A 15,539-nucleotide genomic window follows, 5' to 3' on the forward strand; every position below is an offset into this window, starting at 1 on the left:
GCTGACTATGTAGGCAGCTTACTATAACTCACTAGTACAGTTCATAAATAGGAAAAGGACAATTACTGTATGCTGCCCTATAAAATATCTTCTTTTAGCCAAATTTCTAGGTATCATTGCATGTATCATTAACAGAAAAGGCAATCCAATAATGCACTGCAATAATAATAATAAATATTAAAATATAGAAATATACTTAAAATTCATTAAATAGCCTATAAAAATTAAATTAATAATAAAAACTAAAATATAATATAAATATTTATATATAAATGTACTAAAATTTATAGAAATGTTTATATACTTATAATACATTTAATGCTATAAAATCATTAAATAAGCAACAATAATAATAAATAGTAAAATAAAATTAATAATAAAAAGGGTTACACTTTATGTAAGTAGTGAGTAAAATTAAATAACAACATGTACTTAATACAAGGGTTAAGAATAGGGTTTGGGGTTGCACTTTATTTTACAGTAATTGCACTTTCAATGTAATTACAGTGTATTTACCAAGAAAGTACTAGTTAATAAAAGGTAACTACATAGATTAAGGTTAGGTTTAGGGGTAGGTTTAGGACTAGTACCTAGTTATTACCTAGTTATTGTAATTAATACAGTAAGTATATAGTATGTACATGCGAAACAGGACTGTAAAAAACAGTGCTACCGGGTTTGGTTGAGGGTTAGTTGCATGTAATTATGCATAATTTACTGTTATTACTACAATAAGTACATGTAAGCATACATAAGGACACTAAAATAAAGTGCTACCTAAAAAAGCATAAAACAAGCATAAAAACAAGTTTTTAATGTATAATGTGTGAGCTCTGTATTGCAATGCTTATTAGAGTATTGCATTGCTAGCTTAGCAACATGCTAACTCAAAGTTTTGGAACAAAGATGCTGCCTCCGAAGTGGCATCCTTTTCTTTAGTAACAAGTAACAACTTTTCCCAACTTCAGTCTCTATGGAGAACTGGAAATGCTATGGAGGAAGTGTTTGCAGTGACTGTGTGGCTGGACTATCAACACTGTTTACCTCATCTGTGTGTAATGAGGGAGAGAGCTGACTAGGGTAATGTGGAATAAAGCAATGCTGAGAATGGGCCATGCCTTGAGAGATGAGTCATTTAAATCAGACACAATGTATGGAGGGAAAGAAAGAGGAATCAAGAGAAGGGGAAATGCAAGACTAACATCAGTGGTCATCATTGTGTTTCATATTTACCATGATTTTTAACTAGCTAACCAGTCCTCAAGTAGCTTTACTAGAAAAAGCAATGCTTTGTGAACCAACTTCAAGCCAACAATATACCAGCATAAACCAGCCTGGACCACTATGGAAATTCATGTAAGTATGAGCTGCTCTTTTCAGATGGGTGGAGGAGGAGTAAGAATTACAAACCAAGGAGGAAAGAATGGATAAAAAAGGGAGGTTATAACAGAGTTGAAGGAGAAATGAATGGAAAGATGAAACATAAGGGTGTGGTGGCAGACGAGCAGACTAAACTTCATGAGGTCAAAGGAGAAACCCTGTGGTGCAGCCAGTTTTCAGCATGTGTGCATATATACATCTGTCAGTTAGGACTGAGAGGCATGCCTGGATATGATTCCTGAGCAGCATAATCATATCTGACAGGAAAAACGCTTCAGGTTAAATAAATTAAGTATGGCGCTTAGCTGCTGATGGAGCCAGTTTGTGTCCAGTGGAAAGATACTGAGCTGTTACCTCGGGATCAACATAGATCAAATAAATAGTCTTCCCACAGTGTCTATATCACAATATGTGTGAAGGGTGAGAGCTTATGATACATACAGCACTGTCACATCGCACACATCCATAATAACATCAGATAAAGAACTGTTATGGAATGATATATTCTCATCAGAAAAGACTAAATGTTAACTGAAAAATGTGTTCATGTGGTAATATCTAAATGAATTGATTTCATTCAAATCAAAAATCTAATTTGACATCACTGAATGATACTTTATACATTCGTTTACAAGAACAAAACTATATTCATGGGTCATATCATGCTGTATAAAGGCCGGGTTGAATGGTTGTATAGTCTAGTCTGGAACTGTCTCACTCCACCCTGTCCTCCGTCTGTAAGTCTAGACAACGCAACTGAACGATTTGTCCACTTCACAAAGACTTTGTTGTAACACCTCACTAGTATGGCGTCACCTGACAGTTTTCTCTTGCAAAGCTAATGGGAGAATCAGAGGCGGTTGTGTTTAAGCATGTTAATAGATAGATCATTTTACGACTTGTTTATTAAAGAAGTGCTTGTGTTTACTCGGCATTAACAATTGTGATTGGGTTAAAACCCAACAGAACTCGATATTCCCAACTTTGTCCTTAATTCATCTTCCTGGCCAAGGGACAAAAACAATAATCACTAGAAAAACAGTAGGGGAGTTAGGGAGTTTAAAAAAAACAAAATAGCTAGGGAGTTGATTTTAGCCAAGAAGAGTCTGGCTTTGCGTTAAACAGAAGATGCTGATATATCATTTGTGCATTTATGAGGTCTACAGATCAAGCATAACAGTAGCTTCCACCATCTTTGTGTACAGCACTGAAATCACAGGCTGTAAATAACCATACTTAACCTTTATGTGGTTTAAATGGTTGCAAGGGCTTCAGAGAGAGATAGAAAGGTATAGAGAATAAGGTCAAGATGGTGATTTCAGAAGTTCCTGTATTTCTGTAGATTCCAATTATTTGTTAATCATTCTTTTGATTTGATTCTTTCTTTTCATTGAATTGGCCAACTGTATTTGCAAAATGGTCTGAATGGATTCACATTCGTACTGACCGCTCTCTCACTGAATCATCTGAAGTGATTTCTCAGTCAACAAAACAAACAGCACTGGATGAAGTGGATATTCACCTACATACATTAAAACAAAGGGCTACTTTTTGAGCAGTAACTTTTTAGAAAATTTAGCTAGGCTACTGCTGTGCCATGTGAATAAGTGGCCATTCACACCAGAAGTGTTTTTGTGTCTGCACATGCTGCTCAGTTATTCATATGTGAATATGTGTTAGATGGATGTCTTTGACAGTTGTCCGTTCACAAAGACCTGCCCCCTTTAGTTACTGTTCCTACGTCCGACAAGCCATGCCGCTCTCACGCACACATCATGTTCTCACGCAATGAAAAATACATCAAGGAGCAAAGAGGACTCTGACAATGCGTCGACAGACAAGACAGGGCAGGTTACTTTTTATATGAAACAAAGTCTCAAATTTCAAATTTTGTACATTTTAAAGAAATTTAAACAATGAATACCATTTTGTGGCTCTTTAATGTGTCGTGACAGATCACTGTAGCGCCTTAGTTCAAGCGGCTCATGAGCCGATCATCTCTTCCTACTAGTTCATTTATAGCATCAAATAAACATGAATGAACATCAAGGGTATGTTGTTTCAACGGCGGAAAGACGTAAATACACACCATTTTTCAAGTTCAAGTCCACCAATGTTAATCTACTAACTCCCCTGACTGCTTTGTCAGACAAAACGGCGTTATGATTGGTTAGACTGCCTGTCAATCAAACTCCTGCCGAAGGGATACATTTTTTTTTTTTTTGCCGTTTTCAGGTTTAAAAATGTATAAGATGTCTCTTTTTTACTTTTTAGTGTTGTTTTTGGGAACCAAATAATTCCCTCTTTGTGTATGAAATCCTACAGGCACCCATGTATATGTATGTGTGTGTATATATATATATATACAGGTGCTGGTCATATAATTAGAATATCATCAAAAAGTTCATTTTTTTATTATAAATTATTTTTAAAAATGAAACTTTCATATATTCTAGATTCCCTACATGTAAAGTAAAACATTTCAAAAGTTTTTTTTTTAAATTTTGATGATTAGAGCGTACAACTCATGAAAGTCCAAAATCCAGTATTTTAAAATATTAGAATATTTCCTAAAATCAATCAAAAAATGGATTTGCAAAACAGAAAAGTTCAAGTTCTTTAAAGTATGTTCTTTTGTGCACTCAATACTTGATCGGCAGGACATATTACAGCAAATGACTTGCTCCTAGCACAAATTACTGCATCAGTGAAGTGTGGCATGGAAGTGATCAGCCTGTGGCACTGCTGAGGCACTATTGAGCCTTCAGATCATCTGTATATTGTTGGATCGACTGTTTCTCATCTTTCTCTTGAAAATATCCCATAGATTCAGGTCAGGCATATTGGCTGGCCAATAAAGCACAGTAATATCATGATCAGCAAACCACTTGGAAGTGGTTTTTGCACTGTGGGCAGGTGCTAAAGTCCTGCTGGAAAAGGAAATCAGCATCTCCATAAAGCTTGTCAGCAGATGGAAGCATAAAGTGCTTCAAAATCTCCTGGAAGATGGCTGCATTGACTTTGCACTTGATAAAACACAATGGACCAACACCAGCAGACGTCACGGCCCCCCCAAATCATTATTAACTTCAGAAACTTCACACTAGACTTCAAGCAGCTTGGATTCTGTGCCTCTCCAGTCTTCCTTCAGACTCTGGGACCATGATTTCAACATGAAATGCAAAATTTACTTTTATCTGAAAAGAGGACTTTCGACCACTGTTCACTGTCCAGTTCTTTTTCTCCTTAGCCCAGGTAAGATGCTTCTGACGTTGTCTCTGGTTCAGAAGTGGCTTGGTAGTCCTTTTCCTGAAGATGTCTGAGTGTGGTGACTCTTGATGTGCTGACTCCGGCTTCATTCTACTCATTGTGAAGCTCTCCCAAGTGTTTGAATCGGCTTTACTTGACAGTATTCTCAAGCTTGCGGTCATCCCTGTTGCTTGTGCACCTTTGCCTACCCAATTTCTTCCTTCCAGTCAACTTTGCATTTAATATGCTTTGATACATCACTCTGTAAACAGCCACCCCATTCAGTAATGACCTTCTGTGACTTACTCTCTTTGTGGAGGGTGTCAATGATTGTCTCCTGGACCATTGCCAAGTCAGCAGTCTTCCCCATTAGTGTGGTTTCAAAAAACAAAAGATACCCGGATTTTATACTGTAGGGATAGTCATTTAATGAAACTCAAATGTAAATATTCTAATATTTTGAGATACTGGATTTTGGACTTTCATTAGCTGTACGCTCTAATCAACAAATTTACAAAAAAAAACTTTTGAAATGTTTTACTTTACATGTAGGGAATCTAGAATATATGAAAGTTTCATTTTTTAAAATAATTTACAATAAAAAAATGAACTTTTTCACAATATTCTAATTATATGACCAGCACCTGTATATATATATATATATAAACAAAACATAGTAACCATACAGCAACATACAAATCATCCAGAATACCTTAGCTACTACATAATAATGCCCTAACCACCTACAACACCCTAGAATTTAGTTTTGCAAAGACAAACAGCACTCACATTTTCTTCAAAGAATGTAAAAATCTAGTCTGAACATTTATAGCGGAGCAGCAGATGGGTGTGAAGATGGAAGGTTAAAAAAAGAGACATCTGTTTTAAGTCTTAGATCTGGTTGTGTTAACCTGAGAACTACTGGGAAACTGTCCACTTTCCTCTTTTCCAAAAGTAGCAATGTGTCTGATTCAATATGGAGTTCTGTTTACTAATGGACGCGCAAAGAAATCCCCTGTGGGAGGAAAGCACGGAAAAGGATGTGTGATGTAATGGAACGTGCCGCATCTTCTGTCAATCAAGCCAGGGTGGAGGGAATTTGAGAGACGAAAATAACAACAGTACTATCCCGTTCTCAAACCACTAAGGGGTAAGCAAAGTGCTGAAATGAAACACATATCAGACTTTCCTGTCTCTGTCTTTTGATCTCTCTCTCTATCTCTCTCTGTTGCTGTGCACACTGGAAGTGCTCAGTGAAGACACTCTCAACAAAAGCTTCTGAAAAATTAATGCTCCAATTTCAACAAAGGAATGTCAAAAGCCATCCCATAAATCTCTCTTTAAAAACACTTCTATGTATAATTAATAGATCCAAAATGTTAATAAATGCCAAAAGGACAAAGGGCAATATTCAGTGAGAAGAGTGAGAGAGCTGAAAGTGGCAGGTTGTGACAGGCTTTGTGGCTCTGCCGAGAAGGGTTTGTAAAACATGACTCATGAATGTCTAAGTCTTTAGTAGCAGCTGTTAATTCCCCCCGAATTCGTCCCACTTCACGAAACACGCTTTAAAACAAATCCACCCAAACTGTGAAAATACACTAAAACTCCCTGTACTGTTATTATCCTGACCACGTTCTGTGCATTTCTGCTGCTGTCCAATAGAGGGAGGAGTCGACACAGCTGCCGGTGAAACACATGCTGAGAGCTCAAGTCTGCACGTTTTCATGATTCCCAGAAATGTGTGTCAAAGCTTTGTTTATTGGATATTTAATTAAAGTGAAGAGAGTGTGTGTAACGTCGACTAGAGCCAGACTCAGCAGGGCATCACAGGAAGGCTCCAGTAATCACTAGGCAAGAAACATCAGCAGTCTTTTCCAAATCAACTAATTTTAAAGAAACTACTACAGTTATGACTCATATTAAGTAGTAGAATTAACAAATGAAATCATTCATTATATAAAAGAAAGAGAACAAGATTGCCTTGTTGTCTCTTGGGTGTTCGAAATGCACCCTTATCAGCTTTGATATACTGCACCGACCCTTTGTTTCTGCTTTTACCTCATCACATGCTTATGAATATATAGTTTCTTATTCAATATTATCAGTTGTGTATATCCCATGAAGCTCACCTGCAGTCTAGTTTCTCAAGCTCAAAGTGTGGGTTGAAGTTTAGGACGATGCGCTGGGACGGTTCGGGTGCCGTGATCACCCATCGGCAGTTCTGGTGGGGCGGGTACTCCAGCGGGTAACCGGGTGTTGTGATGTAGCCTGCGTCACTGGCATCCAAATGCCCGCCACATGGCTCTGTGGAGATGAGAGGTGAAATATGTGATTAAGCTTCACTCAAAAGCTTCAAATGCACTGTGAAAATGTGTATTTAGTGTATTTATATTCACTGAATAATATTAAATAATATTTTTGACCTAAAACCAGTTCATTTGAATGCTACTCAGTGGTCATTTTTCAAATTCAGTACACATGAATCAATATGACACTAATGATTCTAATGGATACAAAGGAAATGGCTGACCTCTGCTAGTTAATAAGTGAAGCAGTCATGACTTAGTAACTAAAAGCCTTTGTTCTGTGTTCTGATGTTTAATACGAATCAACACAAACTGGGAAATCAAAGGATCTGCTGTGTCTAGTATCAAATGTGTCTGTCCCAGTTGTCAACTGTATCACTGACAAGCAATCTGCAAACATTACGACACAATCTTCAATAGTATCTTCAGAATAATAACCAGTCTATCACACAGGACAAACTATTCAGTGACAGGAAGTGTGTCTCCATAAGGTCAAAGGTCAACCCAATGCTGTGAGGAGTGTAGTGATCAGGCACAAAGATGCCTTTCTGTGTGGAAAGCGCATAGATAGTGCACTCATTCGCTCTCTCCCCTGCCTGTGTTTACCATTCTCTTCCCGAACAAGCCCTCGGCTCCCACAGCTCAAATAATTGATATGACTCTCATTCATTATTGCTCTGATCATAGTATTGAGGCACAGCTGTTTAACCTCTGCTAGAGTGGTAAGATGTCAGCATGCACCGAACACACATGTTCGAGGGGAGGTGGTGTATGAATGTTTTAAAGTGCGGAGGCACTGAATGATTCAAGATGGCTTCAAGAACTTGCTTCAAGATATTTTGAAGAATGTTTCAAATGCTTTTGTCCATACAATGAAAGCCTGTGGGGTCTAGTGATGTTTTGGACCTCACTGACTTTCATTATATGGACAAAAGCATTTGAAACATTCTTCAAAATATATTCTCTCTGGGTACTACAGAAGAAAGTAAGGCCCCATTTACACTAGTGCGTTTTCGTTTTAAAACAGCGTTTTAAAATGAAAACGATCTTTGTCTATACTGACGTTTCCACAGTGTTTCAGAAACGATCTCCGTCTTCACTAAACGACCGAAAACGCATGTCACATGACCGTTAATGCACACTGGGCATGTGCGTACAAGTGTAAAACATCTTGCACATGCAAGCAGCTGCAGTATTAAAAAAAAATGCAGTTTAATGAGTTTAACTCCACAATGGCTGCTAAAATTAACAATAAAAACAGCAAAGATTGCAATTCAGTCTCCATGTTATTGTTTACACGGTCGTCAAAGATATGCAGAGCGAACGTGGGCAGCCACGGCATTGTTTTCAAACATCTCCGTTCTGGTCCGTTTACACCGAAACGCACCCCTGGCGTTTCAAAACTGAAACTGACTCTGCAGCATTTTCGAATGTCTCAGTTTTCGCGGGTCGAAAATGCTGGAGTAATGTACACAACAGGCGTAACCGTAGCAAAAGTTAAGCATTTAAAAAAAAAAAGAAACGCACTAGTGTAAACAGGGCATACACTCTTAAATATAAAGTTTCCGAAAGAGGATTTTCTCAGCGATGCCATAGAATAACCATTTTTAAGTATGAAGAACATTTTAATACTCTAAAAAACCTTTCGTGAAATGGAAAGATTCCATAGATGTTAAAGTTTCTTCATTGAACCATCGAAGTTAATAAAGAACCTTTATTTTTTAAGAGTGTACAGGTTTAAAACGACATGAGGGTGAGTAAATTATGACAGAATTATTTTTGGGTGAACTGTTCCTTTAAAAACCAAGTGTACTGCAATCATATTTGCAAAACTCTGCAAATAACAGCCGTTTGATTCTGTGGGAATCTGTGGAATTCTGTGGTGGAGGTCCATGTGGTCCTGGTCAGCGGTCACAGTGCACCAGCAAGGAGGAACAAATGGCAGGCACTCTGCTGCCGTTACTTGAAATTCACAACAAATACACCGCAACCGGCATGCACGGAGCTGATGTTCTAGCGTCACACATAGTGGCCCAGTGGGGACGCTGGGAAGGGGTTCAGAGGAAGTGAGAGCTTTGATTGACAGTTTGAGGTCTGTGGCTGGTTTCCACAGCACTTTCTGCGAACAATTACAACTCATCTGTATTGCACACTTGATCTCTCACACTCAGTCACCGACTTTCTCACCGTCGGAAAACAAGATGGATGTGGTGGGATGCGACCTCTTCATACCTTCCAGATTTACACTGCATTCAAAGCACACTGCAACTAAACCTGACTAAATGCGTCCTAATTCTTAAACCCAGCAGACCACTCACCTCTGCTCTAACATGGTGCGTCGTCAAATATTGAATAGGGTGATGATCGCAACACAACAGCATTCAAGTGGTGACTAGGGATGCACCGACAGGATTTCTTCAGGCCGATACCGATTTAAACAAACAATTATTGGCCGATTTCGATATTTGTCACTTGCTCTCTTATTTTAAGTTTTGCCATTAAAATAGACAGTGTTTTGATCATCAAATAATTTCTAATGAACATGGATTGGATCCATTTAACATTCAGCAGGCCAGCATAAATACGTAAATACAACAGAACAAAGATACAAATGAAATAAACAGTGCTTTTTAGGTAGGTTTAACAGTAGTTTTCAGGTACGGAAATAAAGAAAAACAAATGTAAAATAACACTGCATATATTCTTTACTGTATTTAATAGATATTTTTCCTTATTAAAGTTACAAAACGCTGATAGTTGTGGTTGTTGATGGTTGTAAATTGATCAAAAATCGACCGATACATCAGTGCAACTCTAGTGGTGACATTTAGAAAGGTGACAACAATGGAGGTGTGTAAAGTTCTGTACTGGCAACAGAAAACAAGACTTCAGGAAATAACAATAAATCAATGTATTGATTTCATGGACCACCAAAAAAAAAAAAAAAAAAAAAATAGAATCTTGCCTCAAATTTTCCTGCATATTATGTTTTATATTAGAGATTGGCCATTTTACATTTAATATATTTTTAATTTTTAAAAAATAGTTTTATAGATTTTTTTTATAGTTTTGATATTTTTAACGGTGGTGCTTGCTTTTTTTTCTTTTTCTTTTTTTTGATATTTTATGCTTTTATATTTTTAACTGTAACTAGCATGCTGTGATTTAGCTGTCAAACTCTTTACATCTCTTCAAGTCTTTAAATACATCCCTTCAAAAGTATCACCGCTACATGCACACACATGCAGATGGTCGTCTTCGTCGTTGTGTCGGATCTCATGCTGTTTCTGAGTGTCCCATCATAAGCACTGCATTTTTAAGTCAGCATGTCAAGATAAAAATAGATCAAAACCCTGTGTTCTGTTCCTGTTCTGTTGAGCCCTGTCCAGCTGTTTCCAACACAACAATGTGTCTTCATGTAAATGCGTCCTATCCGAATCTAAAACAAACCAACTAATCTTTCAGGCAACCCACTGACTAGTGGAATTTGGAAATATGTAGTTTTGCACCAAACACACTCCTGCAATTGAACAATCCCAGCATCATCACTTTCTCATATGTTCCGGGTCGATCCGTTTGTGTATGCATGTTCTTGCAGAAAGAAGAGGAGGGTTGACATGCTGATGGGCCTCATTAGGAAGTGTTCTTCCTTCCTAAGCACTGGGCCTCAACAGAACCGGTCTGACAGTGCAGAGATTCATTTCCACTCCGAGCAGAGAAAGCGACAGATACTGCAGTAGTGTTGTGTTGCTGTGTGTGGTGGCCTCATGAATTATTGTGTCTGTACTGCTAAAGGAGTCTATCCATCTACAGTCTCTGCCACATGCTATCACAGCAGTACGCAGCCCTGGCGACTGGGCCGAAGTCAACACCCAGTGTGTGTGACTTTGGTTGTGTTTGCCGTTCTTGTGGATGATTTGCATTTGCTGAGCACCAAATATAGATGAAGGTGATGTCTTGGGGAATGGAAACATTATTTTATGCTGAAAACATAAAAAAGTTTTTTTTTTTCTCACATACCTTTTAAAAGTGCACTGCTCATCAAAAAGCTATACACATAAAGAAATAAACAGTACTTATGTTTAAAACGATGTCTGCTCACGTGATATGTGACCCTGGACCACAAAACCAGTCATAAGGGTCAATTTTTTTAAATTTACAGAGCCCCGGACATGACATGCAGTAAAAAAATAGTAGGCTAAATCATGTGCATGATTTCGTTCCCTCGATTTACTAAAACGTGCGCACGATTTACTATTTCGTTACCGAAATAGTAAATCGTGAAATAGTAAAATAGTAACGAAATAGTAAATCATGCGCACGTTTTAGTAAATCGAGGGAACGAATTAATAAATCATGCGCACAAATTAGTAAATTGAGGGAACGAATTAGTAAATCGTGCGGATAAATTAGTAATTTGAGTGAACAAATTAGTAAATCGTGCGCACGAATTAATAAATTGAGGGAACGAATTAGTAAATCGTGCCCACGATTAAATTTTTTTTCTTGCATGTCATGTGCGTGGCTCCGTAGAATTTGAGAAAATTGCCTTTAAAGTTGTCCAAATGAAGTCCTTAGCAATGCATATCCACTCACAAAAATACATTTTTGATATTTACGGTAGGAAATTTACAAAATATCTTCATGGAACATGATCTTTACTTAATATCCTAATGATTTTTGGCATAAAAGAAAATTCGATAATTTTGACCCATACAATGCACACACACACACACACAGATATATATATATATAAACTTATTAATTTTACATGGAACAGGTCGCCTCTTGGGGGCATAATGAGATCACATGACCCCCAGTTATGAGAAATTTAAAAATTATTTTTAAATACGTAATTAACTATAACTACGAATAATGTATTTCTAAAATGGCATCGTTAAATGTATTTCTAAAATGGCATCGTTAACTAAAAACAATTGCACAAATCCTACATCCATGCCAAAAGGTGTCAGTATAAGTCCAAGACAACTGCCTTACCGGCCAGTGCAACAAACAAAAAATTACTGTGTGCAAAGTAAATTGACCTATAATAATTGGATAAATAAATGAAAAACTGTCCAAAGTTGGGCTCACAGTGTCGGCCTACCAAAAAAGATCTCATCCCGTGATATTCCATCCCACATTACAGTAGAATGTCACACTGTTCAATATAAATTGAATAAAAGCTAATAAAAACTTTTTAATTTTACATGGAACAGGTCACCTCATGGGGGCATAATGAGATCACATGACCACCATGTAACCCCCAGTTATGAGAAATTTAAAAATAATTTTTAAATACGTAATTAACTATAACTATGAATAATGTATTTCTAAAATGGCATCATTTACTAAAAAAAATTGCACAAATCATACATCCATGCCACAAGGTGTCAGTATAAGTTTAAGACAACTGACTTAGTGGCCAGTGCAACAAACAAAAAATGACTGCGTAAACTGTAAACTGACCTATGATAATAGGATTAATAAATGAAAAACTGTACAAAGTTGGGCTCACAGTGTCGGCTCGCCAAAAAAGATCTCATCCCGTGATATTCCGTCCCACGCTACAGTAGAACGTCACACTGTTCAATAGAAACTGAATCTACTAATAGAGCTCCTTCGATTGACAAAATCAAATCTTGGCTGAACCAATCAATAGCTTTGATTGTTGTGCGAATCAATATTATCTTCCATCCTCACTTAGCATAAAACTCAGCACCAGAATGCTCACTATTCGGCACAAACCCAGTCAGCTCGGCGTTCTGCTGAGTACACACAACAACAGCCACAGATCTCATCCTGCCAGAGCTTCCGGTGTCGGCACTTTGTCAATTCGCACAACCCCGCTCCTCTCCTCTCTTCAGATATGAGACGTCTCTCCCCGCCTCACTTCCTGCAGGATTGAGGATGCTGCCGGTAGGTAGGCCCGCCGCCGGCCCCCTCGCTTTAGGGCCATAAGTAACTGTAAACGGTGCTGAGCAGGTGGGTGGGGGAATGAGAATGGAGCTGCATTATTTATGGGTTTCTTGCTTGTTTTGAATTTCATCCCGATAGCACTGTTTCAGCACTTTTCCAGCGCCTGCCACACGAGAGTGAGTGAACGAGTGCCGGCGCATTTGCTGGAGCGAATACAAATATCTGACCTTCTTTTAGCTGATTTACAGGCCCATTTTCTGCTGAGGGAGTGCTAATATTACCCATTACATGAGACGGAAAAGAGAAGAAAACAGTGCAGTGAGCAGACATGACAACAAACTGCAGTGATTTACATAATGGCCATTGTTGGTGGAGATCCTGTGCGTTTACCAATTCAAACTGATTGTAAACTGCAAAAACTTATGTGATACTAACTGGCCCATCACTCAAACCGAAGCATGAGTTACTCTGCGGTTCACTGGGTTGCTGATCAAGTATGTTTCACCTGAGGCGACATATTCTGCAAAGGGCACCGGAATATGTGCAATATGAAGAGATTAGTCATGAAATGCATTGCCTTGGTCTCATCTGTGTCTTTGGTATCAAACTCAGTGCTAGAGAACAGAGGACTGTGGTACACTGAGTACCCTAAACACACACAAAGAGGTTGCCAGAAGTCCACATCTGCCTTTCATCAGCGTCAACAGTCTAAAGGGCTCAGAGGAGGTGCTGCTGGACGAAACCTAATGCTACACACACACACAGATACACAAAATGAAGCTCTAACAGACTAAAAGCAGGTGACTCACATTAAGAGCTGGATGAACGACTCAAAAGTGAAACTCAGAACCAATCGCCTATAAAACCAAAGATGTGCGCATGGAAAATGAAATAAGCTCGAGGCCACTGAACAGCAGAAAATGAACATGACAAATGGGCTTAGCAGGGATCCGATGAAACTTTAAAGAGATCCCATTCACTTCGTACGCCACGGAAAACAACCAGCGCCAGGAGAGAATTGCTCTCATATTCCCTGGGAAATTCAGCACGACACTCAGCGGTCTCTATCAGGATACTGATGTGTGCTAAACCACGATTTCAAAGCGGCTACCCGTTGAGTTTGCTCCGGTAGCTGTAGTTTCTGTGGAGCGTGTTGAGGTTCTGCAGGTGGTCAGGTGTGTCTGCACAGCTGCATAAGCATGTAATCAATCGCAGCGCTGCCTCCAGGCGCAGGTGGCCGAGGCTTTGCCAACAACATGCTCTTTGCGCTCGTACCAGTAGGCACACCAGGAAAATATGGAATAGCATCCGGACATGCTGTCTTTCGGGCTCAAACATGTAGATTCACACGCAATCCGCATGCTACCACCACACACGGCTCATCTGCTCTGGAAAATATCAGCGGCTGACTGGCGGAAGTCAATACGGTTTCTCATTTTCACTGAGTTAGCGTCTGCTGATGAATAGCTGATATTTAATCGCAGTTACGAGACACTTAGAGCTCCGCCGTTCTGTCTTATTACATTCTGTCCGCACTAGAACAAGAGGCTTCAGCCCCCCTATCGACCAGCGTGTGCTTCATCAGCTGCTGAGTCCAGCTCACTTCAGCAGGGCTTCCTGTCCCAGCAGTAGATGGTTAAGCCATTCTCCCTCTCTCAAAACCATTCATCCATCTGATTCAGACCGTCTGAAGCTTAACAGGACTAATTAAGGCACTGTTGTTGTGTTGGAGAGATAGCTGGGCTTTTAGAAGGACCCCTGTGGAGAGCTCTCTCTTGGATCAGGTGCAGATCCTAACACAGATCTGTTGGGTCTGGCAGCACTGTCATCGACATTTGGTTGGAAAATAAAGCTAACGCTAGTCCAAAAGAACTTTACTGGAGGAAAAATGGTTTAAAAGAGTAAAAAGAAAGCATAAAATTACCAAACAGAAACTTAAAAGGAATAGCTTGCTCAAAAATGACACTTAATACTGTCTTAATTTATTCACCCCCATGTGTTTCTTCCATGGAACAAAAAAGGTCATGTTTGGCAGTCTCCGTTCACTTTCAATGTATGGAATAAAGATGCAATAGAAGTGAATGGTGACTTTCAGACACAAATGTTCTGCCTAACATTTCTCCTTTTGTGTTCCAAGGAGGACAACATGAGGATAAGCAAATGATGACACAATATTTATTTTTGGGTGAACTAATCCTCTTCTAAGTAGGTTATCTCATGTGTTTTGACAGGAAAATTACTCACAGTTTATATTATAGTAGTATTCATGTTACTGTGTATTTGCATAAGTACTCTTTTAAAAGTAACTATTTTGTGAGGATGCTGGCAACTGCATATTGTTATATTTATAGTAACTGAGTATAGAAACATACACCATGTGCAACAGAGACTGTAAATAAGAGTTACAAAAAAACATGAGAAATATATAGTCTAAATATCTGAGACACAGAATACGTAACATTGAAAGCAAAACGACAACTACAGCAGTAAAAATCCCCGTTTAAAAATCCCCTTCAAACCGTTTGGCATTAGTTTTCACCCAAAACAGAAACAGAAGAGCACACTGACTCCGTGAAAGCGAAGTTATCATTTACACCGATGTTTATTCATTCATAATGCCAAATTTCGAGGTTAGTACCTAATATCATTCCGAATTTTCCCTGAATTGCTAAAAAATGTTAACGT

The 15,539-nt window shown here is 38.6% G+C and overlaps 1 protein-coding gene across 2 annotated transcripts in view; it reads right to left on the reverse strand.

The window, feature by feature from the left end:
* nrp2b (neuropilin 2b) overlaps positions 1–15,539 on the reverse strand; it is an 87,088-nt gene that overhangs the window by 69,413 nt on the left and 2,136 nt on the right. For both annotated transcript variants that reach the window (XM_051906934.1, XM_051906935.1), the window contains exon 2: positions 6,759–6,933. In XM_051906934.1, the coding sequence (XP_051762894.1) occupies positions 6,759–6,933 (175 nt within the window). The remainder of the gene's footprint in view (positions 1–6,758; positions 6,934–15,539) is intronic.

The sequence above is a fragment of the Ctenopharyngodon idella genome, chromosome 9, assembly GCF_019924925.1.
Source record: "Ctenopharyngodon idella isolate HZGC_01 chromosome 9, HZGC01, whole genome shotgun sequence".
NCBI lineage: Eukaryota > Metazoa > Chordata > Actinopteri > Cypriniformes > Xenocyprididae > Ctenopharyngodon > Ctenopharyngodon idella.